Here is a 27,584-nt window from a genome sequence, read left to right as displayed (position 1 = left end):
GGACCTGCAACGCTCCGATCTCTGGAGAGCAGACCCTTTTAGACACACGTGACGGATAAATGCTTGTGTCTTCCTACAAAAAAGGCCCAAACAGGTTCCTGCACATAAAAATACCCCACTGCCTTTCTGCGCAGAGTTTAGGGCCATGAGCCTGGCCTTCCTGCACAGCACAGGCCAGAGATCTTCACCAGCTTCTGCAGCGAGCCCCCGGTTTCTGTTGGAGCAAAGCAAGTTCTAGTAAGAGCACTAATATTGATTTAAAGGTTGCAAGTCACAAAGAATGCGCTGTATCTCTACGAAATTATCACTGGGATAAGTGATAATGCGAGAGGAACTGCATCCCATGGGGGCTCCCTCCAAGCTCCCCGCACAGCACCGCAGGGTCCCCACACAGCACCGCTCCTCCCGCACGCCCGGCGTCCCCAGAATGGGCCTTACAACTTTTGCCATGAAGTCAGCCCACGTGCAGTGCCCAGCCTTTGGGGCCGAGCAGCCGGCGCAGCAAAGGCCCCCTTGGTCTCGGTGCCCAGGGCGCCTCGCTCACACCCCCACACCTTGGCCTTTTGCTCTGGGCTCTGGTGATCTGTGCCCTGCTTACGGGGGGGGAATGGGAGCAGGGAGGAAAGGACGGCGCTGGTGCAGAGAAACACAGCTGCAGCCCTTGCAGGCTGGCTGTGCTGGGTTTTAGAGCTCCCAGGTGAAGGCAGCAAGGATGAAACCTTTGCACGTTTGCAGTATGGCCTCTGCTGGGGCTTCAGAGCCAGCCCCGGCAGGCGTGCGTGGAGCCTTTGGGTTTTGGGGCAAGGCACTGTCTTTCAGCAGACAGAACAACCCAAACCCAGCCAGCACTCCTGTCCGGGGGGCTCTGCGGAGGCCAGAGCAGCTGTACTGCCCTCTGTACCTTGGAGCAGAAGCAGAGCAACCTGGCAGACACCGGCTCTTCCCAGTGCGGTTCCTCGTGCCAGGAACAAGACCGACCCCGCAGCAGGGCGAGCTGGGGAGACGGAGGGCTTCTGAGGGATGGCAACGGCTTTCTAATGGCTTCTTTTTTTCCCTTTGTGCCTCTCTCCCTCCGTGTCACGGACAGAAAGCTGACCTGGCCGTCGCTCCTCTCACCATCACCCATGTCCGGGAGAAAGCGATCGACTTCTCCAAGCCCTTCATGACCCTGGGGGTCAGCATTTTGTACCGCAAGCCCAACGGGACCAACCCCAGTGTGTTCTCCTTCCTCAACCCCCTGTCTCCTGACATCTGGATGTACATCCTCCTCGCCTACCTGGGGGTCAGCTGCGTGCTCTTTGTCATAGCCAGGTAAGGGGATGCCGACGCCGCGCCACCCGGCTGCCACCACGCGACGCTTTGCCCGTGCTCCGAATACGTTTCGCTGCCGGCGCGTCGCAGGGATCTAACCACGCAGCGGGAGCCACGGCATTAAACCTGTTTCATTAATGAAATTACTTCTGGCCCATTACCCAGAGGCAGGCTGGTCTGCTAGCGTGGGCTTGCTCACGACTCGCAGGCTCCCCTGTTCTGTTCCATTTCGCTGCCACCCTTCCCATGGAGGGATAATCAGAGCGTTAGCCGAAGCATGTTTTATGGTTTTTCACGGCTTCAGAAAGAGAGCGCAAATGGCTTTTTGCTCAACTGTGGCATTGCTCTGTAAGTGTTAAAACGGGCCCGGCTTTTACCTCCCCGAGGCTGGCTGTACACATTCAGACCAATGCCCCTCCTCCTGCTCGGTCCATTTTCAGCGAGGGCACAGCAAGGCTTGCTGTTGGAGGCCCTGCGTCGGCACAGGGGCTCGGTGCTGGCAGCTCGCTGGACACGAGGGGCTCCATTTGAAGGCCTCGGCACACAGAAGCTCCCTTCTTTCAAAATGTAAACAAAGAGATTTAGGAACAAGACTTGCCAGAGGGCAGCAGGCTGCAGGCTGTGGGATTTCTGTCTGCCAGTGGCTGGAGAGGTGATACAAAGCCAGTGGAGAAAATTAAAGATGGGCTATCCACAGGGGAAATCTGGTTCCTTCTTTGCCAGCTCGAGTCTGTTACATCTTTTGTGCTGCTCCACCACGCTAACTGTGGTTGTTTGCTTCATTAACATAAATCCGTAAGCCTCTTGTGCCGTGTCAGGGCTGGCAGTTCCACCGGTTAGCAGACTTCGAGCACAAAAGAATTTTAAAATGCTCCCTCGTTTATGATTTTAGAAATTCACCTGCCTTTTTGTTTTGTTGGCACCTGCCTGGTACGACGAGGGGTGACGGGACGTGGTTTTCCTGCTCGTGCTCCCGTTAGGTGACCTCTCGGGCAGCCTCCCCAGAAGAGGCCCGGCCTCCCCGCTGCCCCCTGGGCACGCGGCTCCCGCGCCCTGCGTCGGTCTCAGCTCCTGCTTCTGATCCCCCCGGCAGCAAAGCTCCCCGCAAACCCTCCCCTGTACCAAACGGATGCAGAGCGCGGCGCTACGATCTGACAGTGTCTGTTTACAGAAATTAATATGCATCTAATTAGCATGTTTAAAACCTCTATATTTAAAAGCAGTGGAATTTGCATCTATTTGCATGAGTTATTAATTTCACAGAGTCTTTGATGCGATTCACAGTCCAGGGCTGCTCTGAACATGCAGCGCCGCCTTTCCAAACCCGAACAAAGCTCTTGCTGCCCTCCCTGGCCGTGTCCCCGGCCATGCCCAGCTTCCCAGGCGTTTAAATATTTTGGGCGAGCACCGCGCCTGGGGAAGTTTCCCAAACACACTCTGCAGTTAGACGCTCGTTTCTCAGTACCTTCCTGTCTGAGCCATGGCAGCAGTGCCTCAGCAGCATCCCTGCTGCCCCCCACACCGTGGCTCTGTGCAGGCCCCCCCAAGGAAGGGCTGGTGGGCTGCGTTTTCCTTGGAGCCTCCTTCAGAAACCAGCTTCTACCTAATCCACTGACATCAATCAGACAGTCAAAGTAAAGATTAAACATGAAACCGCAGCAACCAGAACGCATTAACCCTCATGTTACAACAAATCTGCAATTTCCAACATCCCTCAGGTCCTCAGAGGCATTTAGAGATGATTTCCTGAGTTTACTATGTAATATCCTAATTACACGTAACAGCAGTTGTCAAAGTAAACTCTGCTTAGCAGACAGCATTAGTGTTCTGCAGACCATCTGGGACAGCGAAGCAGCCACGTCTCTGATCCTTCCTCTGCAGAGGCGCAGGGCAGGAGGGGCCACGTGTCCCTCCTGAAGGCACAGAGGGTCCCCAAGTGTCTCCTTCCTACTTTTTGCAACGCAGCTCTCCCAAAGGGGGCCAGGACACCGAGCCACGCACCAGGCTTCCAGGCACCATCCTGAGGTCAAACAGAAGCCCTCTGAGCACGGACGTGAGCAGGCTGCCACTGCCCAGTGCCCCTGGGGAGCCCAGCACAAAGCAAGCCACCAAGATAACCTCGCAGCTCAATTCAGCCTGCGGGCGGCGTAGCGCACAGGAAAGGCACCGCTTGTTAGGAGCACGCGACTTGAGGAGGGGATGAGAGTGGCGTTGCCATCACCACCCCACGCTTCTGCCAGCTCAGCTCAGCAAACCCTGGCCAGAACCAGCGGGGCCGGCTGGGGAAGCAGCCAGGGGGACAGAAAATGTGGGGCAGCTCGGCCAAGCGGTGCTGCCTGCGTTGCTGGGGCTGTCAGGGCTGCAGCAGGACAAGGGCCTTAATGGTTCTGCTTTGTGTCGGAGAGAGAAGGCACCAGATGCTCTCAGCAGGGAAAGATGCTCATCTGGGAAAGTGAACCCAAGGTAATTACAAAAGGAAAAAATATTGTGGTGATTAATAGGATCCCTTCACTTTGTGCCTCCGCTAGCCATGCAGAACGTGGCCGGATGGACTCTGCTGCCATAACTCTGTGGCTCCAGTGCCAGAACTATCAGACTGCTCACGGAGCTTGGGATTAGAACTCACATACAGTTTTACTTTATGGGTTTATATTTCTCTACTCGCCTGAGGACCAAGTCCAGCCCAAATTATCCAGACCCCACTTTCAAAGCGTGTTAAATGTGCTAATTCCATCTACACAAGAAATTTGCTGCAGTAAATACTGAGAAAAGGCTGAAGGAGATGCTGGGCCAGGCTCCCACGTGGAAGCACGTTCAAAGCCACCTTCTGCAACCAGGGAAGTCCAGAGGGGCTGTGCAGATCGCAGAGGGGCTGCTCAGCCCCGGGCAGCCCCTCCATGCTGTGAGCAGCGGCCAAGAGACGGGGACCTGGGCTCGCAGCGACCCAGCGCGTGGCGGCCGCGCTCCTGGGCCCTCAGAGTCCCCTTCGGCTGCTCGCTGTCTGTGCCTCCCTCCTTTCGTTTTTGTTGTTCTCTCCTCCTAGTTTTTCATCCAGGATCTCTCATGCTAGTTTATACTGACAAAATGAGCCATTCTGCAGCGCGATTTATGTCTTTCTTACATCACAGCAGTTACGAGGTAATATAACATTTTTTTCCCGTCAGGCTGCTTTGGGCTCAAATAGAGTCTCTAAAATATTGCCGTTACAGTTTCTTTTTCACGTGCTTTGCTCCTGACATTTCTTCTGTCTTCATACTCTCTTAAAGAACATCAAGTATTTGGTGTAATTAAGGTTCTGCAGGAATATCTCTTAACACACGGAGATGGAGAGCAAGAGATTTCATGGGGAAAATACGGGGCATATTTATTACATTCAGAAGTAATTGAAACAATATCTGCTTTGACCCCAGCAAGGCCTCTCAAATCCAACCCTCAGGAGAAAACCACAGCCAAAATAGCAAAGCCTTAATTCAGAGACATGAGTCTCCTGAACTAGGCACCAGAGTCCTCTGCTGATGCTATAATCATTGGTCAATGCCACTTAAAACTGACTTAGGGACTATTTAGAGGCAGGCAAAGGATGTATTTGATCCATCTCTCCTTGTAATCAGCCTTCTTGCTTATCCTCTCTGCTCCAGCCACCGGGGCACCGCAAGCACCCACGACGGTGGCTTCGTGGGGGTCTGTCTGGTGGCTCTGGCTGCCAGCCGTGCCGCTGGCTGTGCACTGCCTGTCGTGAATTGTCACCTGGTCTCGGACTCACAGGGCCTTCACATCGCAGCCGAACGCCTTCTGGTGCTCACCAGGGCCGGGGCGTTACCGTTCATCTTAATTGAAACAAGGACTGGGTCATCCATAGCAGATTTCTCCGGGGATGCAATTTAGGCTCAGAAGTGTTTCGTGTTAGATCTCATCTTTAACTAAACCTTCTTTGAAATGCTCCTGTTTCCCTGCCAAAAGGAGACAAGAAAATAATCGCAGTTTTTGATGAAATATTTCTCAGCCCCTGTTTGCACCTGCAGAAGAGGGAAGCCAGCCCAAGGTGAATCCTGAAGAGCCCCCATTTATTATGGCTCCAGCTGCATGGGGTCATCGAGCTCCGCTCACTTCTTCCTTCATTACCCCTCTGTTTCCTTTAATGGTCCCACTAGCTTTTCAGGCACTGAAGACTGTTGCTGCTTTGCAGTTTTCTGAATATTTCTCTGTAATTTGAGCAGCACCAGTAGGTTCTCACTCAGAGACCTTGAAGTTCTTCAGTGTGTCATCTTGTCAGGCTCATTTGATCTTACCAATTCCCTTTCCATCTCACACTCTTTCATTGGCAGCCCAAGAAAGTTTTCATCTAATTCTTGAACTCTGCCTTTATTCAATAGACAGGGCTTAGGCGCCATCCTTTATACACCTCTGGCATAAATTTATAGCAGGTTTAAAGGACTAGGCAACGCGTAAGGCCAGGTTTGAAATCAGCCTAATTTTTGTTTTCCTCTCCAATTTTCTCTTACTTTAAAAAGCACGGGGAGGCGGGCGGTCTGGATGGCAAACAAGTGAGGCTGTTAGGGTGCAGCCCGAGCCCAGCCAAACCTCCCTGGGGACACATGAGCTCCATGCCACGATGGCTGAACGCTCATTCTCCACGTTTTGGGTTCTGCAAGAAGGTCCGCAGCGTGAGTGCGTGTGGAAAGCAGAGATCAGGGGTAATGGTTTGTCTGGGGGAGCTTTTGTGCTGGGAGGAGCATCTGAGAGCTGTTCTGTTCTCCCAATGCTTCCAACCGCCTGCCTGAGGACACCTGGGAAGTTAAGCGACAAGACATCTCCTTGAGCAGCAGCACGCCTGGCAGAGAATTGCACAGAGAAATGGCTCCTAATACAAGCTGGGGGTTGGGCTTGGAGAAAGGGCTGTTGTGAAGCTACAGGGATTTCAGAAGGAAGCGGAGATGATAATTAATGCCTGGTTCAAAAGCAATTATGCCAATTATGTTTTTAATTTAATCTGTGCAAAATTTGGGACTCTAAGAAAACGCAAACAAACAGCTCTAAAAACATTAGCATCTATCCTGATGCGCATCCTCCCTGGATCCTGGCTAGAAGAGCTGTACTCAAGGCGGTGCTCGCGTGCCTGTCCCAGGCAGGATTTGCAGAGAGATGATCAGAGAAAATTCCCTCTGTTCTGCCCAAGAACTGCAGGGCTGTCCGTGAAAACATGCCCCCTGCTGAACGACTGCTCTTCCATGGTCTGAGCATCGCAGCAGCCCAAGGTGAACCCACACCGATTTCCACTGTGCCAATGCCTTGACACGCAGGATTTCTGCTTGTCAGGCCGGTGGCGAGCTCTGCTTCTCGCCCAGTGAAATCTCACAGAGATGCCCACACGCACAAGCAGAGAGCCCCTCTGCGGTTTGCCTCGGCCACGGCTGCAGAATCACTGCCGTACCTCTGCTCTGTCGGTGCAGAGACGCTGCTGGTCCCTGCGCCTTGGATCTGCCGCGTGCCAGGGCTGGGGGCCGCGTGCCCACAACACATCCTGCCCGCCGCTGCGTGCGCTGGTTGCTGTTGGGTGACGTGGTGCTGAGCAGGGCATCAGCAGAGACCAAAGGCTTTGGAGAAGCAACCCGAAACACTCCAAGGGCCTGGCTCCCCCCGGGTTTCCTTGCTGTCTGCAGTGTGGAACATGGGGCTTCCAGCCATGCTGGTCACTTCCAAAAATCGTGGCTGAATTTACCTTTTTCTTTAACAAGCCGCACAACTGAAGGGTCAGCGGGCCCTGCACAGCAGCACCAGATGCCTTACGGCTTTTCTCCTGGTCTGTTAGGGTCTGATGCCACATCCTGACTAACGAGCTCTCTCCTTCCTTGTGCCACCGCAGGTTCAGCCCATACGAGTGGTACGACGCTCATCCCTGCAACCCCGGGTCGGACATCGTGGAGAATAACTTCACCCTGCTCAACAGCTTCTGGTTCGGGATGGGCGCGCTGATGCAGCAAGGTACGGTGGGTGCCTCCTCCCCGCACGCCCTGCTGCCGCGTCTCCGACACCGGCCTTTTGTTGTGGCTTTTCGAATGTAGAATTTAATTTATTTGTGACAGGAACAAGATAAAACATCTTTGTGCCTGTCAAAACCAAGCAGCCGCTGCAAAAAGAATACCGGCGGCGCCCGCCTCGTGCCGTTGTCACGGTACAGGGGAGCGGGGCTGGCTCCGAGCAGGCACAGCCAGCGCCGAGCTGCGCGAGAGGGGGTGGCTGCCGCGGGCAGCCCCGCGGTGCTCACCAAGGGAACCTCACGGTGGTCTGCAGCTCAGAAGGGCCCGGTGGCTCCATCTGCTGCTATCTGCTCACCTGGAGCTGCTTCTCCTCCGCCGGAGCCACGCTGCTTTGCCTTCATGGCTTGGATGGAAGAATGGAGGGATGTGTGCGGGGCTGAGCCCTGCCTGCAGCCCCCCAGGAGAAGCATCCAAAGCATCCGAGGTTTTCTGGGCCAGGAACGCCACCAGATTTCTTCTGTGGGAGAGCGGGCTGGCACATCACCCTTTTTTAATTTTATGTTTTTTTTGGCACCTGCCTCTCTTTGTGTTTTCCGTGGGTCAAAGCCCCAGCCCAACAGCTTGCCCCACGGTGGTGGGCACAGACTCATCGCTCACCCACCTGCAGTTGGCTGCCCGCACACAGGTGCCCCACTAACAATAATTACTATTAATGATGTGTGCACGCTTTGACAGGTGTCAGAAGGAGCAGCTCCAGAGTCTGCCATCTGGAAAACACGCTGCTAGATGATGGAGAGGCGGCGCGTCCGCACGTGCACTGCTGCTGTGTGTGCAGAGCAGCACCCGCACGCCGTGCCCCGCGGAGGAACGCTGGCTGAGCCCCCCTCAGCTGCTTGAATTCCCCAAACAGCCACGTCCGACAGGCTCTGTGCGTTTCTGCTCCCGTTAATTCAAGCAATTTGCTCTAATTCAGGATCTCTGTCCTGACTGGCTCTGCTTTAAAGCCACTCTGCAGAAGACAGGGCTTCTTGCCGTCTGATCTGTCCCTGTTTTTATCCTCTTCTGGTCATTTTGGTCTTTTTTGTCATTCTGGTCATTTTATCCTCTTCTGGTCATTCTGCACACTGGGAAACGACCCAAGAGATGCAAGACGGGTCACGAGGAGCTTCTTCAGGCAGCTCTGCCTGGCCCTCACTGCAGGCAAGACCGAATGCTTCTTGTGCTGCTGGTGCACAGCACCACCACGGCAGGGACCTCCGGAACGGGACAGGGATAGGACGGCGTTCGTGCACATGGACGGGACAGAGCACACGGAGTATGGCGAGGTGCAATGAGCAGCATAAATCTGTGGGGAAGACAGCACAGGGCGAGCTTGTGAGCGGTGCTGAACGAGGAGCAAAATTCTGCTGTGATCGAATTGCAGAAAATCCAGGAACGGAAAGAAGTGGAAAATGAGAAACGCTTGTCACACTTTGATTTATCATGTCCGGGCGGTCACGGCCAAGGAGTAAAGGACCCGCAGTGCTGGCGTGGCGGCGTGCACAGCGCTGGGGCTCCGCGCTCCTCCTGCTGCCGCGGCTGCAGCGTGGCACAGGCTTCCCAGATCTCCTGCCCTGATGGACAGTGACAGCTCCCAGCAGGGTGGTTTAGCGCGATGAATCATCCTCTTATCAGATGCTTAGAAATGAAAAGAGCCGCATTCTTTTTAAGTCTATTCTGCATCTAAGAAGGAAAATATTTCAAAGCTAGACTGATGTCACACCTTGCAATGCATCAAAGGGCAAGAGATGGAATGGGAAAGGACCAGAATCTTGAGAAGAACTAAAGCAGCACTGAGACCCAAGGCTCCTCTGATTCCCGGTGCCTCCTTGCTGCACTCAGATGGGAGAAAAGCTGTGCTCCATACTAAGCTTTAATGCCACGCTGCCTGAAATTGCTTTGCAAAGCCTTATCTTTGTTGCAAATTCCAGGTTGGATATATCCTCTGAATGCAGTTGTTTTAAACCCAGAGCTCTTTTCTGGCTTTAAAAGGTGTCTTGGGTGATTACAAAAATAGCACAACCCATTTAGTCCTTCATGTCTGCTCAATAAAAGTCATTCCAGACCTGTTATACACCTTTTATGCTGCAACATCTCCAGCTTCCCTACTTCTAACCACTATTCAAAGCACTGGACCCTGATAGTTCCTTTCTCTCACTGTTTGATTTTTTTTTAAATCATGTGTATTTGAACACACTCCCTAGAGTGAGTCCTTTGAGAAGTAATCCATATAAAAGCAAAGCACTTTTTAAATGGCTGGACAAAACACTCATAAAAGTTCATAAATGGCTTGCTATTTAAATCTCATAAAAGCTGCCTAGTTAATTACTTCAGTTTGAATGTTTCCTGTAAATTGTGCACTGTACCCAAGGTCAGCAATAAAGGGAGAGGGTTTTTCTGTGAATGCTACAAAAAAAACCCACTGATTTCCTTGCATGCAAGATGTCTGGATAATTTGCCTCGAAAACAGTTGGTTTTAATTGCATCGCTGTTACAGTCTGACAGTGAAACCTAATCCTTCATCTATACATATGTATATAATGTACGCACGTATATATAAAACGCGTCCTTTCTCGCTTTTGTTTCCTCTCCCCTCCCACTCCCTCTCCCACCCCAGGCTCGGAGCTGATGCCCAAAGCTCTATCTACACGGATCATTGGTGGCATATGGTGGTTCTTCACCCTAATTATCATCTCGTCCTACACGGCCAACCTTGCCGCCTTCCTGACGGTGGAGAGGATGGAATCCCCCATCGACTCGGCAGACGACTTGGCAAAGCAGACAAAAATAGAGTACGGAGCAGTGAAGGATGGAGCTACCATGACCTTCTTCAAGGTGAGACCCGGCACAGGCTTTCCACCACCCTGGCAGAGACGCAGCCCTGCCCAGCCAACAGGAGCGAGAACAAGACCCAGAGACAAAAAGCCTCTTAAGCCATCACTGCTCCTCCGTACGAGCAGGTTGCTTCTGTCTCGCATCTTTGTTAAGACCTCGACCCGTCAGCTTAGCTTGCCTAGATTCACATCACAGCTAAATCCCCCCCTTCCAGTTGCTGATTGAGGCCACAATTATAAAATCACATTGATTTTACAGCTCTGGGGACTGTACCCAGTGTTCACTCAGACACCCAAATATGAAGCACACATTAGGCAGAACACGACGGGTGTATCTTACATTAAAGCCCTGCAGAAAACTCTTCCATTCCTTAGGCATCGCCCCTGTTTTCCCATCCCACCCACTGCCATTCCTGCCTTGTGTCTGCACTAACCACTGCACAGAGCCCCCGCGGCTGCCCGGCCAGCCTGCAGGGGCAGAGAACAAACAAAAACTCAGCCTGGACACATGCTGCAAAGGGCCTGGTGTTTTTTACAGCTGAAATTATCTTTCCTGTCCTTCAGGTATCCACATTAACGTAGTCAGGTTTTATTAATCTCTGATTCCGATGCGAGGTAACACCACCAATGCATCAGAACCAAACTACATTTATTTCTTCTGTTTAAAGTGAGGTTTCCGAATTTAGTCAACACTGCAGAGGAAGGTGCTAAGGACACTCATCATTTCACTAGTGCCTGAAAAACGGAAAGAAACTGAAAGTTAAAGAGACCTTTGAAACCACAGCTGGCCTGTAAAAACACACTTTTCAAAAAGAGAGAGAAAAAAGGACTAGAATTGAGGGGTGATTAACCTAAGCAATGAGCACCCTGGCTTGCAGAGGAATTTAGGTTTAAAGCAAGGCAAGGCTCACGGCGTGCAGCCTGGGAGGGCCCTGAGCAGCCCCTGGGGAACTCTTCTTGGCCATGACTCGGTTAAGGAGTCACGCTCCTTTCCAAGTCTCCATGTTTATTTTGACAGGCAGCAACACAGCCTGGTAAAGCCGCATGGAGGGTTTTGTTTGGTTTGATCTTTAATTAATCTGGGAAATGCAAATATTGCAGGGAATAGCAGGCTGCTGCTTGCTTGCCGCAGCAGAGCAGGGGCACCACGTTTGTCTGCGGCAGGGCCAGCTGCCTCACGCTGCCGTCCAAGCCCACAGCAGCTGTAGGAGGAGGCTGACTTTTACTGGTGTGCTTTAACTACCCTTTCCAATAAGAGTTTTATATGGAAATAAAAGGAAACTCTATCTTTTTTTTTAAATCATCAAGGCCATAGCATCTTTATTGCTTCCTATCATTATCCATCAGAATAATTCCTCGGGCTCCTAACGGGCATTTGGCAGGGTTTATTGACGCAGTGTATTTTCCTTTTGCTGTTTTATTATTATTGCTGTTTGGAGATGAATTATCAGGGATGTCCCCTCTGACAAGCGTTCAATTACTGGTGCAGTGGGAGCGCTCGTGTGGGATGCCATGCTCACTTGCCCTTTGTGCACAGGAAATAGGGGAGAGCAATTTAAGGCCTCGATGAGTGTCCCCCCACCCCACAGCAAGTCCTTGGTGAAATCAAGGGAGAAATCCTGCGGCGGGTTCGGCGAAGCTGCTTGGCTGGCATCACACTCTCAGGGATGTCCCCCGGGAGCACGAAGGTCCAGGAGGGTGCAGGGCAGTGACCGACCTCGTGCTCTGTGTCAGAGAAACCCTGGTGGAAAGCATGGTCCCAAAATGCTGAACGGTTCTGCTGCCTAGTGTTGGGCTGGTGAAGGGCTCATGCCGAGCCCACCGCGTCCCTGCAGAAGTTCTCTCGTGGGCCAAGCCAGGTCCGTGTCCGTGGGTGTGCCAACACGGCCCCACGGGCTCGCCTGTGCGGCCCCACCACCTACGGCAAACGGGAAGCAGAAGCCAGCCTTTTCCTAGCTGCACTGGCAGACTTCGACTTCATGAAAAGAACTTTTGAGAAGCTATTTCTTCCCTGGCAATGCAGATTGAGTTACAGGAATAAACAGATCAATTAATTTAGGAGCAGCATCTAGCTTTCATGGCAAATCATGCCAGAAATCCTTCATATCTTGCAGGAGATGCTCTCTCGCTCTGAACAAATGCTGGGTTTAATGTGTCGTTTGGCGTACGGGTGTGAGAGTGTGTGGATGTGTGTACATATATATTCACTTGTACAGAAATGTTAAATCCTCAAGAGTAAGTATCTTCCGTCAGTGAAAATCAATTTATTTTTTCATACAGGCTGGAATTGAAAATCGTAAGCCTGAAAGTTACTTTCTTGCCAATTTCACTGATAAAAAAGCATATATGTCTTGGCAAGATGCCTTATATTGGCTCCTCTAAACTATTCCATTAATTTATTTGGGTGACTGGTCTTGAAGCATTGGTTATTAAAGACAGCTTCTGAGCTGTGACTCTAAAGAATGACTTTGGAGGCGTTCTCGGTGCTCGTTGCATTTGCTGCATTCCGAGGGGCTGGTACTCAGCTTTTCCTACACGCGTTCCATTTAGCGCCAAGGCAGGGGCTGATTAAGGTGCTGTCTCAAGGACCAGATTCGGACGTTATTTACCCTGGCCAAAACTCAGACGAGTCAGTGGGAGAGATGCAAGCAGGATAGAGACACAGCCCCCTGGTGCAAACCCCGGAGGCGCTGATTAACAGCTTTCAGCCGCCGCCTCCGCTTATTAGCAATAATCTCCGTTATTCCCAGCGCTGGGGAGCTCACGATGGAACTGCTCTCGGGGGATTCATCTCAGAGCCACGCTGCGGGTTCTCTTCATCCACCCTGGGCAGCAAAGCGAGGATCCCATGGGGCAGGGGAGCCAGGGCTTCCTGCGGGGGCTCGCTGCCTGCCACCACCTCACCTCCTTGTACGCAGCCCACAGCAGCACGCGTTGCTTCCATCGAGAAGAAATGTGCACCTAGCCACCGCACCGCAAATACCAGTTCAAACCAGTAACAAACCCCAGAGAGGATTTTTTTTGGGTAGATGACAAGCCATAAAATCAGAGGTCCTGCAAAATAAAATGTCCATAAAAAGCCCAGCGACATCAACACAATTTATGTGCATTCCTTACTGACAATTAATTTACTGCTAATGAATTATTGTGCCTAATGAAGATGGTTTTGCCTATCTGAACGGTATGTTCCCAGGTGCCGTCATCCACGTTCCCATAAATAAACGGCCACCTCTGAAGTACGGCTGAAGAGCTGAGGAGGGAAGGGAGGAAGGAGCAACTTCTCTCTCTGATAAGCACAAAACAGATCGTGGCTGCAGCTTGTGGAAGGATCTGGGAGCTGGAGCACCACACGCTCCCCGGGGTTGCTCATGCAATTTTTGACTGATGACTGCTCTCACGATGACTGGCAATTGCTCCTAAATTGGACTTTTAACAAATAGCCGGGTCCATCAACCTGCTAGTCCTGCGCCGAGAATTACAGCTGGTGGATCTGTACTTGGGAAAGGAGCGCTCTTATCTCCCGTTAGCCAAGTTAAAGAAACGAATGGGAAATAAATTCCTGGTGAGGAGGCGGTGGCAGGTTTCAGACAACGGGGAGAGCCTGCATCGCCTCGCCTTCTCCGCGGGTTCAACATGCCCTTGCCAACACCAGCAACCTCGTCCTTCTCTCCAGGAAAGATGAGGCCACAGAAAGCAGTGGCACCTGCTGCGGGGAGACACAAGGCCACGACAAGGACGGGAATTGCTAGGGCACGGTGTGCTCATCGCTAGCTCTGCGGTGCCACGAGCAGCTCTCGCTGTAGGGAGGCTCCTGCCCCAGCCCACGCACCCTGAGCAGTGCCGGAGCCGCAAAAGCAGCGCTCGTCTTGGCGTCCTGGAACACAATTAAGTCCTTGGAGCAGGTCAAAGGGAGTGAGTTAAGATGAGAAAAGTGTTTTTTCTGTTCCAGGGAGCCCTGTCTCATGTAATTTAAGTCGCCTGAAGAGCTACAATGCCTCATGCAAGTCCTATTAGCTTCACTAAATGCAGCCTATTGATTTTTTGCCAGTTTATTTTGCTCTGTGCTTTAAACTGGGAGAACACTGATGTTGTTTAAGAGCCCTGTGTCAACACCCGAGGAGCATTAAACGCAGGAAGAGAAAGAGCAAAAGGGAGAGCCAGTGAACCCAGAGGCCTCTGATCCGAACTATATAAATGTTAAACAAGTCGTTATCAGCAAGTCGAGTACGCTATTCATTTCAATTACCCATCGTAATGCACAGATATTTAATAATCCTTTTGGAGGCTACATTTCTTGCTGCTCTTTGAGGCTTGATAGATGCCACAAATCTACCTTACAGGCACTGGACCGGATTTTCGAGTGAGGGAGATTATCCTGCCTCTTGAATGCAGTTTGCTCCAGAGCTGCAGGTTCATCAAGTGGATTATAGCAAGTATGAATTTTAACCAGCAAGAAACGGGTCCATAATAGTACGTTCGTTAAACACACTGAGAAAAGGAGGTGGATAGGCAAAGCATTTGGAATATATCAAGCATGATGAGGGACTATTTTGGTTAGTTAATTTACCCTTATTTCTAGTGTTTTATCAAAATAACCTATGCTGGCATATTTTGGATCATATTGAAAAAACGAGGGGGAGCAGTGGCAGCAGCAATTGGGATAGGCCAGGGCTCCACATCCTGCTTCTTTATGGAAGGCCACAGACCTGAAACAGGGAGAAACAACGGCTAGAACAAAGTGCAGCTTCTGCCACAGCGACTCCTGCAGCTACAGGTGAGCCGCTAGCCTCAGTCGCAGCAAAGCAGAGACTTACCGGCAGCTTCAGGCTCCTGCTAAGGGCTGTTGTGGATGTTTTGGCTGACTAAACTGGCCTCTAAAAACTAAGAAGGCAAAGATAAATCTAGGAAAAATAAGAAAGTAGGTAAAAAGAACAGCACCTAAGGGAGCAGGCAGCAGCATGACCACCAGCCTCACTATCCAAGTGCTCTTCCCAAGCCCAGCCAGCCGTGCAGAGCTGCGCTCTCCCACTGACCGCGGCAGGAGGCACTTTGCGAGAAAGCTAACGTGCCTCTTCCAGGGCAGGTGAAGTCTCCAGCGACAGCCTACACAGGGACAATTCAGAAGGTGGCCATAGATAAATGCTACATGCAACGTGTTATGGGAAGATACAAAATAACCATATTCTCACCCGACACATTTCTAGGAGAAAAAAACATTCATATGAGCAGCAAGCTAGACAACACATCCCCCCTTTTCTAACACAATGCCTACTGATAGTGGAAGAATATCCACATTTATTTTTAGCCGTAAGACAATCTTCTTGAATATTTCTAAGCCTCTGTTTACGTGGATATGTTAAATTTGTTTGGCAGTTGCACATATCTCAGAGGAGACATGTTTCCTTGTGATGCTTGGGGAAAGACAGAAATATAATAGAGTGTGTGAGAGGGAGAAAAACATGCCCTCTGAAATGTTCCCTGTCTTCTCTCATTGTGCAGAAACATTACAGGATAAACAAAATTCTGGTTAGGAAACTAATACATTCAAGCAGATATACTGATAGCCTGTCACACCAGCAGTTCTGCAGGGCATCACGGCAGGGCCTTGCTGAAGCAGAGGAATAGTTCAGTTCCACCTACAGCTCCTGGTCTGCGGAGCTGTGACTCTTTTTTACTAAGCATTCATTTGCATAAGGTGAAGTGTGCTGGAATCTGTCTCTTTTAATGGCAATTTGATGCCACACAATAGTGGGCAGAAAACTTAAGAGATATTTAAGACATGGCAAACTGGCAATAGTCCCATTAGGGAGCCTGTTCTCAAACTGGAATTTATCTATTTATTGTAAAAACACCATTTTTTTGCAGTGAATAGGCTATTAATTCGTATTTTGGGGATGGGGGGTATTGTTTTTCCAGAAATCCAAAATTTCCACATTTGAAAAAATGTGGGCCTTCATGAGCAGCAAACCCACGGCACTGGTTAAAAGCAACGAGGAAGGCATCCAGCGAACCCTCACGGCCGACTACGCCCTGCTGATGGAGTCGACCACCATCGAGTACATCACCCAGAGGAACTGCAACCTGACTCAGATCGGGGGGCTCATCGACTCCAAAGGCTACGGCATTGGGACTCCCATGGGTAAGGGGCACTGGGGGGTTCTGTAGGTAGCCCAGGAGGGGGGCTGGTCACCAGACATACGACGGATGGGATCACATAACCCACTCCCAACTGTCCATTTCCAAATACCAAAGCTTACACTGCCAGCTGAAGGGAGGTCTGAACAGCCCTCCCAACAGATGCAGTCCCTACTTGGTGTAGTTTTTGTCTGACTTTCCCATCCGTGTGTAATGGCATTCCCCCTCCCCAGGCTCCCCGTACCGGGACAAGATCACCATCGCTATCCTCCAGCTGCAGGAGGAGGACAAGCTGCACGTGATGAAGGAGAAGTGGTGGCGGGGCAACGGCTGCCCTGAGGACGAGAACAAGGAGGCCAGCGCTCTGGGCATCCAAAACATCGGTGGGATTTTCATCGTTTTGGCAGCAGGCCTGGTGCTCTCAGTCTTCGTGGCCATGGTGGAGTTCATCTACAAGCTGCGCAAAACGGCAGAGCGCGAGCAGGTACCGATCCCCTCCGTTCCCCTGCACCACCACTAGCCCAGCACTGAGGGTTTTACACTGCGACCTCGGGGACGGGCAGGGAGATTGGCAGAGGGACTCTGACCCTGCCCGGGGGGCACAGAGCCTGGAGCCCCCTCCCCGTGCCCACACCCCACGAGTGCCATTCCCCAAGGCTCGCTGCCCGCCCCGCCTGCAGAGGCTGGTTAGTGCTGGTGGAACAAGATGACTTGTTTTGGGGTTTTCCCTCTTTTCTGCGTGTCATGGTACAGTAACTGGAGAGTGCATTCACATGCACGACCAGAAAGCAAAGCAAACTGGACTGGATAGGTAAAGGAAACCTGTCCCCTAGCAAGCCCGCAGGATTCGCTAGCCCTGACTCACAAACCCACCAGACCCCGGCAGCCAGCCAGCAGGGACCACCCAGAGCACCGGCACTCCAACAGTCACCTCCAGTTCTGCCTTTCTGCACGGTTTAGCATGTCAAAGGCACAGCTCTTCCCAAAGCAGAGAGGGTCAACCAGAGGCTCACTGAAGTCTCACCAAGCACAGCCGATGCCTTAAACGCAGCCCAAACCTGGCAATTGTCCACTGCAGAGCCTGGTTTCAGCAGCCTCCTGCTCAGGCAGAGGCGAGTGGCACATTCTGGGTTGGTAACGGTACTTTTTGTCCGGTAACGGTGCTTTTTGTCCGGTAACGGTACTTTTTGTCCGGTAACGGTGCTTTCTGTCCCCGCTTCTCCCCAGCGCTCCTTCTGCAGCGCCATGGCTGATGAGATCCGGCTGTCGCTCACCTGCCAGCGGCGGGTCAAGCACAAGCCCCAGCCCCCCGTCATGGTGAAGACGGACGCCGTGATCAACATGCACACCTTCAACGACCGACGGCTGCCAGGGAAGGACAACATGACCTGCAACACTGGATTGACGCCCGTGTTTCCCTAGGGAATGGGACCTGGGGGGCGGGAGGGAAGGAATCGCGTCAGTCAAAGCTGGATGCACTCTTAACTAGGGAAGAAAGGATTAAAAAAAAAAGAGAAAAAAAAGAGAAAAAAAAAAAAGCTTGGTTTGGTTCATTTCAAGATCAAGGCCTTTAAAACACAGCTGCATCAATCACCGGCACAGAAGCACCAACTGCAAAGCACGGACTGTGACATGGGTCCTGGGGCTTTTCCGTTATTTTCCATTTTTGTTATTTTCCGTTCCTTATTTTTTTACAGCTTAGATCCTACAGGCCTCATGGAGTCCAAACACACTACCATCCAGGAGTCTGATGTTTACATACCGAAAACACACGGAGGCAAAAACGAATTGAGCCAAACTGACCCTCGGTGGGTAACGAGGAGCCCCTGAGCAAGGCTTCTTTAGCATGGCAATAAAAAGAAACACTTTGCCCCTCCGGGTGTGGAGTGAGCAACGGTCCGAGTGAGCACCCATCCCAAAGTGACGGACACAACACATTTAGGGCACGCTGGCCAGGAGCGAGGAAAGCGCCTGCGAAGCTCTGCGATGCTCCAGGCTGCACCCTACAACGACGCAGCTCGTGGTGGCTCTTTGCCCCCCAGCCGTGCTGGCTGGAGTCACCACAGCACGAAGTCCACGCGGGGGCCTGGAGGGAGAAGGCAACCGAAATGCTCATCAGTAGACCTGAGACAGCTGACCCCGAAGGGGAGAGCAAGCTCGAGTGACCGGAGTCCTGGCCAAGAACAGGACCGCGTGCATGGGGACTGTGCCACCTCCGAGTGCAAGCGCCCCAACGCCAGCCCACGGTGACACTGCGGCTCTGTCACGCTCACACTCAGACCAGGAGAGGACAGTACGCGTGGTTTAGGACTAAATGCTCCACGTGGCACCAGAGACCTGAGAGGCGAAGCCTCAGCCTGCAGGGCCGGGGCTGGCCTGGGACAAACAGCACTGTGTGAGCCAAACCTGACACCCCCTCGCCCTGCCCGGTGACCCGCAGCCCCGCCGGCAGCATCTCCACGCCATTTACACAAACACGCTAACATCTTTCGAAGAAATCTTCCCCGGACTGTGTTCTTATTTTCAGGTTGCTCAATCCAGGAGGCTGGTCCTGCGGATCATCTCGTCAGAATTACCAAAGACCCCTCTGCTGACCGAACGCACCGCCCGAGTGACGCCGCGCCGCTCCGTCCCTCCGCGGATGAGTTTCTCCCCGGCCATCTGCTAAACAAAACCAACAGAAACGGCCCTGCCCATGGAAACCCAGAACATCCCGAGGAGTACTGCAAGGTGCTTAAAAGCTCTGGTTAAAAAACACGGGCGTTGATGAGAAGAGCGACCTCTTTCCCTGGCAGACGTGACGGCGCCCTGCTGCTGGACACCCCCACTCCCCGAGCCACGAGGCTTTCCGCATGGTTTGTCTGGGCCCAAAGGGACAAACCTGCTGCAGCCCAGTTGAGAGGTTTTTCCCACCTGTTTCTTTCTCAGTCTCAGTTATATGAAGGTTATCTTTGGAGCTGATCAGAATTAGCAAATTAGCTGAAGGGGAGATCTCTGCTTCCCCCCCCCCCCATCACAGACCATAACTTGTCCTTATTTTGTCTTTCCATGATGTGAAGAAGCAACACAGTGACCCGAAACAAAAAAGCTAGATTTGTCATATTTTGACTCACGTAAAGATATGCAAAGAATTTACATTTATTTTCACCTTTTCATAGAAACCATGAAAAATCAGAGTTGAAAGCTGCCAACTCAACGCGCATCATCATCTTCACAGTTTGCTGACCAAACACCTACAGCAGAGGACGGACTGGGAAACGTGGCTGTTTCCCAAAGCTAATGACGTATTTTCTGCACTTCTTTGCCAATCCTTAGGCTTGTCGGAGCAGTAGAGGTTATGTTGTCTTTGCAGATTTCTAAGTTCTTAGAAAGGGATTTTTACAATCACGCCAGAGATAAAAACAAAGCCTGAAACTGGCTTTAAATGTCCTGAGAGTAAAATACCACTGAAAACCATTTTGCTTCCTGGCAGATTTTTTTTACATAAGTAAATATCACTAACGCCATAAACACCCTTTGTTCATCCCTGACACCAGTTCGATCCCATTTTACTCACCAACATCCCAGAGCACCAGGTGAGCAGCCGGAATCACTAGTGCTATCCGCCAGCAAGACAAAGCCTTGCAGGTTAACCTGCTCTCTTCCCTCTCCTCTGACCCTAAATCAGCACTTCATGCGTCTCCGTTACGGTTTTATGTTTAAGACCTCGGTCACTAAAGGCTCTGACACACGGAACCGCCGGCACCGCCAGGCAGGAGGCTGCTGGGACCGGCCCCGTGGCACCGCTCACGCCTGCTCCCCGCCAGCTCCGCTCACCCGGACGGTTCCTGACCTCGTCCTCCTGCGGTGCCCCCAGGGCCATGCGATCACTGCGCTGCTGAACCAGCCCAGCGGCTTCACCCAGCGCGAGCGACGCGGCAGCTGTCCGCAGAGAGCAGCAATGAGCCTGACGGCGAGCAGCAGCGGCCAAGCAGCCTCGAAGGGGCAGATGTGATGCTGAAGTCCCGAAGCCTTTCGCAAGCTGGTCTGTGCCCCTTTTGTGACCGCTGCCGACTCCTGTCCTGGAACCATCCGAATTCCAGCTTTCCTGAAAGCGGTTTCTTTCTTGGCGTGGTGGGCAGAGGGACTGAAAAAGCGAGGAGGGAAGACAGAAAGCAGGTCTGGGCTATTAAACTGTGTCTAAACTGCTGCCATGTCCGTTCACTGTCCCTTACCGCTGCTTTTTCCTCCCGGGTCTCCTGTGAGCCAGAGCAGGGACGCAGCGGGTAGCTTCCTTTGGGGTTGCTTTTCCCTTTAGACTTAACCAATAACGAGCATTGGGTACAAACGGCGAGCCTACAAATCCACAAAGAAGGTGAATATGCAAAGGGAAGCAGCTCCAGCTCCGGGCAAGTGCTGTCCCCTGCGGGGCAGGTGATGTGGGGAGCAGGATACGGCCGGCTGCGGGCACTGGCGGTCTCTGGGAGGTCCCGCAGGGGGACCCACAGCTCCTGAGCGGCGCACGGGGGGAGCCTTCCTGCAGCACGCACGAGCAAACTGGGACGAGACCCAGCCCCAGGGCTGGCTGGGCGCTGGTGTGGGAAGCCCTTTGCTGTCCGTACCTTTCTTTGACATGTTTCTCAAAAAAAAAAAACAAGAAAAGAACAAAAAGAAGAAGAAGAAAAAAAAAAAACCACCAACAACAGAAAAGAGTTGGATAAAAAAAGGAAAAAAACTGGTCTCCGTGATATTCAGGGGATTTTCCTTTGTGGACATGCAGAATTTCTATGAATATAGTTTTTTGTAAACATTTTGTAACAATTTTGGTTTCATAGTAACTGTGTTACTTGCTGATCATTCTAGGCTGATGTAAATAAAATTTCCAAAAAAAAAGAAAAAATTCTGATTATTTTCCTTTTTAAGACACTGTGATATATCAAAGTGCACAGTTTGCTGTATGAAGTAATATGGTTTTAAATTTTAAATAAAAATTCATTTCTAGAAAACGATGAAGCTCGTGCCTGTTTCTGCTCAACACCTCCCTCTTCCCTGGTTGAAATCTGGTCCCTAAAACCAAGGCAGTTAATGACATCCCCATCTCTCCTGGTGACCTGCCATAAAAACCCAGCAGGAAAAGACCCGATTCAGGACCAAACGCAACCATCCCGGGAGAAGAGCTGCTGGTGCCGCTCACCGGAAGGGACTTGCGCTGGTTTAGAGGCAGTGAGGACTGGCTCGGTCAGCGGAGAGGAGCACGAAGATCGCCCTCTGGTTCCCCTTTGACATGCAGGATGGGACGAGGCTCCCGCTGCCCGCGGGTACCCGAGGAGCCAGGCAGCAGCCAAAGGAGTCGGTCCAGCCGTTCCCCGAAGAGCCAGCTGCAGAAGTGCTCCCCTGGAGTGTCTCGCCCGAGGCTCCGTGGGTTTATTCCTCGTTCCGGAGGGGCACCTGAGCCTGAGAGCCCCCTACAAGCCTGCAGGATCCCAGCAGGCTTCAAGGTTGGTAGAACAACTGCTCACCTGTTTTCCCTCTTCCTTTAAGTCGAAAATCTTATTAGCTTGATAAAAGCTGAAAGCACTCTGAAGTCTAGCGTTTATTAGTCTGAAATCTTTATGATTCCGCTTTATTATACTGAGGCAGGAAGAAAAAAATCGCCGTTTCCGGGATGGGAAGTAGGAGAGAGCTGAGCTGTGCTGTTCGAGGAGAACACAAGCAAATAACCCATACAGAGACAGAGCCTCAAGCTCCTGAGCTCTCCCTTTATTCACTGCAAGAGATGGTCACTGCCCCAGAGATGCACTTTGGGTAGGATTTAGGCATTCTTGCCACTGTGGTTGTGCACTTATTAAATAATCCCAAAAAGCTGCCATTTCCCATCCCCTGTTTAAAATAATCCCTTCCCTTTTCAATTATTTTTAAGGGTCACCCTCATAAATCTTTCTCATCTCATTCACTCGGGCGCCCTGGAAAGCTGCAGCTTTGCCGTTCCTGCCGAAGAGGGACTCTCAGACCAGAGCCGAGCTCCTCTTTTGTGTTCTGAACCCTGATCAATATGCACAGAATATGTGAAAAAGAAGAAGGGAAAAAAAGGTAAAAGCAACCGCTGCCTTTGCAAAGCGTCTTCGACATTGCTTAGCATGGGAGACCTGCTTCTGGGAGCGAAATCCCTTCCACGTGAGCAAGGAACCGGCCGGTGCCACGCGCTGGGGACGGCGCGGGGCAGGCCAGGGCCCCGCACCGCAAACCCCGTCTGCGCTGCCAGCCCTGGGAATTGTCAACACAAATCGTTACGCCGGGAACGCCAGGCTGCAATTAACCTTGTCAGTCAGCGGATCACCCTCCGCTGCCTGTGCACCACCACCTCAAAGCTGCCAATCATGCTGGCCATGAATAATTAATCAGACAACAGACTGCACTCGTAGGAAAGGCGATCCCTTCCCTTTGAGCACCAATTAGTCCCGCTGGGCAAAGAGGGAGAAAATAGCGGAACGGCAGGAGAGGCTTCTCTGCCCAGTCCCCTCGCCTCCCTGCTTTCTTCTACAGGCACCTTGAAACGGTTCAGATTTTCAGCTCAGCAGAGGAAACAGTTTTTAACCTGCAGTTGTCTCAGCAAAACCCCATTTTAAGGCTGTAACTGTACCTCCGCAGTGCTTTCATTGCTGTACCTCTGCAGTGCTTTCCTGATCCTGGGTTTCAGAGCTCTGATCCCCCCGGTGTGCCGGCAGCAGGCACGCACGGCCACTGCTCTGTCATGCTCCCATGAAGGACTCAGCCAAGTCTGGACCTAAACGTTGTTGTGAACCAAACACACCTCATCTCCTGAATGAAGGTCTGGGGATGGAACCGAGAACATGAGAACACGATCGCAACGTGACCCCCAGTGGAAGGGAACGAGGGATCATTACATGAAGGAAGGGGGCACGTGGCAGAGAGCAGGGCTAGATGAATCGTTACCAAGAAGACCTCAAGTGTGCTGCAGAAAGATTTCAGGCACGGACCATGCCATCCTTTTAAGGCGTTTCACCCTTGAGCTCTAGTTAGCTTATTTGAATCCTCCCCTGCTGCCCGGAATTTCTTTCCATTTTCCACACACGTGCTGTTTGTTCACATCGTGGCTTATATTCCACTAACACGTTTATCCTTCTCCCTGCGCTTTGTTGGATGCACCGTTCCCTGCTTCTTCATGGCAAAGCGCTGCACTTCAGCAGGGAATTTTGTTTGGGGAAGCCCAGGCTGCTGTGACACCGCTGTCACTGCGGGTGTTGTTACCCACGCAGACTTGTGCCATTTTCACGGAGCTGGTGGCAGTCCCTGTGTCCCCCAGTGGCTGCGGGTGCCAAGGAACCAGCCCATGGCAGATCTGCTGCAGCAAGAGGCTGCAGGGCTAAGGGCAGGATCAGGGCCTGACACAGGCATTCCCTGAGCCAGAAAAACAGCTGAGAAAAGAAAAGTGTTGCTTTGGAGGAGGCTTCAAGTTGTAGGAAGTGCCTGGGTTTTATTCCAAGTATTTCACTCGCACTGCTCTCTTCTTGTGGCCTAGCTGAAACTGCTCCGAGAGACATAATTAAAGTGTTTAAGAAGCATCTGTCATTATTAAAACAAAGTTGCTTTGCAATTTTACTATTTCGCTGCAGTTTCATTATCTTATGTAAATGAGCTGTCTCTTCCCTTCTGCAGCGTGGGCTGCAGCGGGATAGAAGCCCCAGTGAGACAATTTATTACCAGCCTCTCACTCTTGAGATTATCAATTGCAAATGAAGGAGCATAAATACGTCTCCTTTAGCTGCTTATGCCACATTAACGAATATGCTCCAAGCTAATGGCTTTGCCACTCTTTGTCTGCTCAGACGGCAGCACGGGGGGAGGACTCCTTTGGATCATGGAGGCTTTAGAGAGGCTTGAGGAGCTTGGTGTTAGCAGCAGGTTGTTGCAAGCCATCCTGCAGATTGTGGTGCAGCCACACGAGGTAACGCAGGTGGATTGGTTTGTCCTTTGGGAGAATTCTGCTCCTCTTGATGCACTGCAACGTGATCACACCCCAAAGCCCTGCTGCGTTTCCAGCAATACAGCCCATTCATACATACACATCGAAATCCCCATTTTGCCTTGGTGCCCTGGTGATTCCAGGGCACAAAATCCACGTATGTACATCTCTGGAAGAACACAAATGTGCCTACTTCACAGATCCTTGCGACGTTACCCAGGGAGAGGTGGCAGGATTTGGCTCAGACCGATACAGCCCGGCTGTTACCTGCCCTCCCGCTTACAAACGGCCTCCGCTCGTCATGGGTACCTCCAGCCTCACCTGCGCAGCCAGGTGCTCAGCCCGCCAGCACCCTGGGCTCTGGCACCAAACCCCCGGCAGCCCCAGCCCTCAGCGATCACCACAGAACATCAGCAGAGGCAATTAGCTAAGTAGACCGGCCGCAGACATCCAGGCTGAAGGCTGCAATCAGTACGTGATCTGACAGGCTGCCAGGCCCAGGCTGTCCGCTTGCTGTGACGGGGATGTCCCCGTGCCTGGCCACTGCGGGCCTCCTCTCAGGGCCCCAGAGCGCCAGCGACGTCCGAGGTACGTTTCCTTCAGAGTCTCTCTAGCAGGCAGAAATGGTGGCTAAAGCTGCGCCATCCAAACCTGGCAGCCGGCACGCAAACATCCATCAGAAGTGGGTAATTGATGCTGTCTAGGGCCAGTTTATTGCAATCAATACTGAGCTCTCTTTACATCGGCATTCACCACAGCCCTCTTGTGCTGCAGAGGGTTAGAAAATGTTATTATCCAGACAAACCCCTAATTCCAACAAATTCGATTACCCAGGCAAATGAAAATAACACAAACAAAACCGTCTGAGATTCTGATGGCTGAATTGCTTGTTGGGGGCTTTATTTATTTATTTCTAACGGGATTTACAGTGCACGCTGTGGGCGCGTCGGGTTGAAAAGCAGTATGGAGCTGGCTGCCCTTTGGCATCAGCTTTCCCGAACACAAAGCAGTGATTATCCCAAACATCGTAGTCCAAATGGCTTCTCAGAGGGCCTGGCCCTTCCAGACTAATTGAGTGAGGCTTTCGCTCCCTCTCATCTCCTTCAGCCCCATCTGCAGACAACAGGCACCCTACTTGGATCTAAAGAACCGCTTAAATGGCCATGAATTGTAAATATGAGACTTGGAAACCTTCTGAATTTGTCCTTACTCCCTCTACGCTTTTTGCAGTGGATGCTGATGGCCAGGAAGGTCTGGTAAACAAATTTACAATCCCAAACGTTTTCTAGAGCAGCGCGATTCAGGCGGATGCTGCAGAATGGTCCCGGCAAGTGAAGCTGGAATTTTTATGCCACTCAGAGTCAAGGTTGGGTGAGACAGTCTGGCCTCAGCCACCAACAGACATGTGCCAGGTGATTTCTGTATTCAAGCATGAGAACCAAAATTTCAATTTTCACACCCCTGAAAGCTGTCACGGCGCGCCTTCAAAATGAGCTACCAAGCAAGGATGATTGATGAAGTAAACAACAAAGCTGGGTGGAAAGGGCAATATTATTGTTTTTCACAGAGAAAAAAAAATAAAATCATTTTCATTACAAAGCCTCCAATAAAAATTTAAAACCAACCTAAAATTGTTTAGATTTTCTCAAAACACTGCGGTGAGAGAAATCCACCCTCCACGCCCAGGAGCGGGAATGGTGGCACGGCCACGGCCGGTCAGTGGCACAGGGCCCCTGCCGCAGGGCCACAGCACCCGTCCTGCCCCGCACACGGGGGTCACGCTTTGCTGTGACCCTTTTCAACACGGGATCAGCTCCCGGCATGCCAGCACTTCCCAGGAGTTAGCATGCTGCCTCCCACATAAAAAAAAATCCCAGAAAAAAAATCCCAGAAGACTAAACTTAACAAAAACCTTGTGCGAATGGGGTGCTGAGCACCAGGCAAGGCGCAGTGCCCGCGCTCTGGCTTGGGCTCCCCGTTGGGACCAGTGCAGCTCGCACTGCAGCTCCTCACATTCCCAGGGCCCCAAACCAAGCCAGGTGCTTCTGGCTTCTACATCACAGCAGGATGTTGCCCACCCTTGACTGCAGGTAGAAATAAGTGTAAGTCACGTAAGAGCAACTGAACGGTGCAGCCAGTTCTGCTAGCAATGTTAAGAAAAGCCAGCTGTCCCCATCGCAAATGAAAATCAGCAGCAAATTGGGAGGCAAGGAGATCCGTAATACAGGCTGAAGCAAAACAAAAATTGTTTTCTGCTCTTTCACTTTCCTCCTTTTTCTTTCTTTCCTCCCTTCATTGCCTTCAGAGCAGTCGAGAAACAGGAAAACCAGACACACACGAAAGAATAATTTTGCACTAGGCCACTGCAGTCACTCAGCATTTCTGTCGGGCTAACTAACTCTCGGCGCTCTCGTTCCAGAAGTCAAGACCTTGCCCATCGGCATCTCGCACGGCTCTGCTCACCCTGGCCATCTTGTGCTCCCCAGACCCAGCTCTGCGCTGCTGAAATCCAAGCAGTGCTCTGAGATCATTTGGAAACACTTTGTTCTATTATACACTGGAATATTTATTAAAAAAAGGAAAAAACGTCTTCCATATTCTGGTGGCAGGCCTAAGGCAGCACTCTAATTAGGCCATCAATAACCCAGAGCAGCTGCTCAGAAAGAATTCAGCTGCTCAAAGATGGAAAAGTCCATTAAGTTTATTGCAGGAAATGTTGGACATGGTTTAGACAGGGGATCACAGCCAAATTATATAAACTACCAAAAATCTGCCAAATGAAGGAAGTGGAGGCAGGACAGGGCATTTTTAAACTGTCACTGCCCCCAAAGGGAAAGGAAGACCCATTTATCTCGTGCTGCTATCAAGCAGCAACATGTCTGATGACATTTGCAGAGCCAGTACTGCTCGTCAGTGGCCACAACAGAAGAACAGAGCTTTTAGGGGAGAAAGTTTTTTCTTCTTGCAAGCAAACAGTAAGTTAAGGTCAAAAAATGATAAAGAAAATAACCTCAGAACTCAGCTGTGTTTCAGGAGCTCCGAAAATCTAAATGCATCACCGATACGGATGTCTGGGGGCTCAGCAGAAGCTTTTACTGATCAGATTTCCAGCACCAGCAACTATTGTCCCAGGCACAGTGCAGATGTGCACAGACAGGCACAAAGCTCTGGTTAAATTTGGTTTATCGAGAATCCAAACTTTCGGAACATAAAAGAGATTCTGCTTGGACTTAGCTACGAAGAGCAGAGACACCTTGAGGCAAAGATGCACAAGTAAGAGCAACAATTAGCATGGTCTACACCCACCAGCTGCGACACAGCTGC

At 51.5% G+C, this 27,584-nt stretch overlaps 1 protein-coding gene across 4 annotated transcripts in view; it reads left to right on the top strand.

Annotated features, from left to right (window-relative positions):
* The window catches only part of GRIK3 (glutamate ionotropic receptor kainate type subunit 3), a 140,285-nt gene that overhangs the window by 88,709 nt on the left and 23,992 nt on the right, over positions 1–27,584 (top strand). For 3 of the 4 annotated variants that reach the window (XR_013941855.1, XM_080567360.1, XM_080567359.1), the window contains 6 exons: positions 1,088–1,311; positions 7,175–7,293; positions 9,946–10,163; positions 16,079–16,301; positions 16,531–16,781; positions 17,525–27,584. The exon at positions 17,525–27,584 is cut by the window's right edge. Coding sequence is in view for 2 of the 4 variants with exons in the window: in XM_080567360.1 (XP_080423486.1) it covers positions 1,088–1,311; positions 7,175–7,293; positions 9,946–10,163; positions 16,079–16,301; positions 16,531–16,781; positions 17,525–17,719 (1,230 nt within the window). In the remaining 2 variants the exon portion in view is untranslated. The remainder of the gene's footprint in view (positions 1–1,087; positions 1,312–7,174; positions 7,294–9,945; positions 10,164–16,078; positions 16,302–16,530; positions 16,782–17,524) is intronic. The other variant, XR_013941854.1, reaches the window with a different exon arrangement.

This window comes from Anser brachyrhynchus, assembly GCF_964034855.1.
Source record: "Anser brachyrhynchus genome assembly, chromosome: 24".
In the NCBI taxonomy this organism is placed as follows: domain Eukaryota; kingdom Metazoa; phylum Chordata; class Aves; order Anseriformes; family Anatidae; genus Anser; species Anser brachyrhynchus.
The sequence above is the reverse complement of the archived record's forward strand: the minus strand, read 5'-3'. Positions and strand labels throughout refer to the sequence as shown.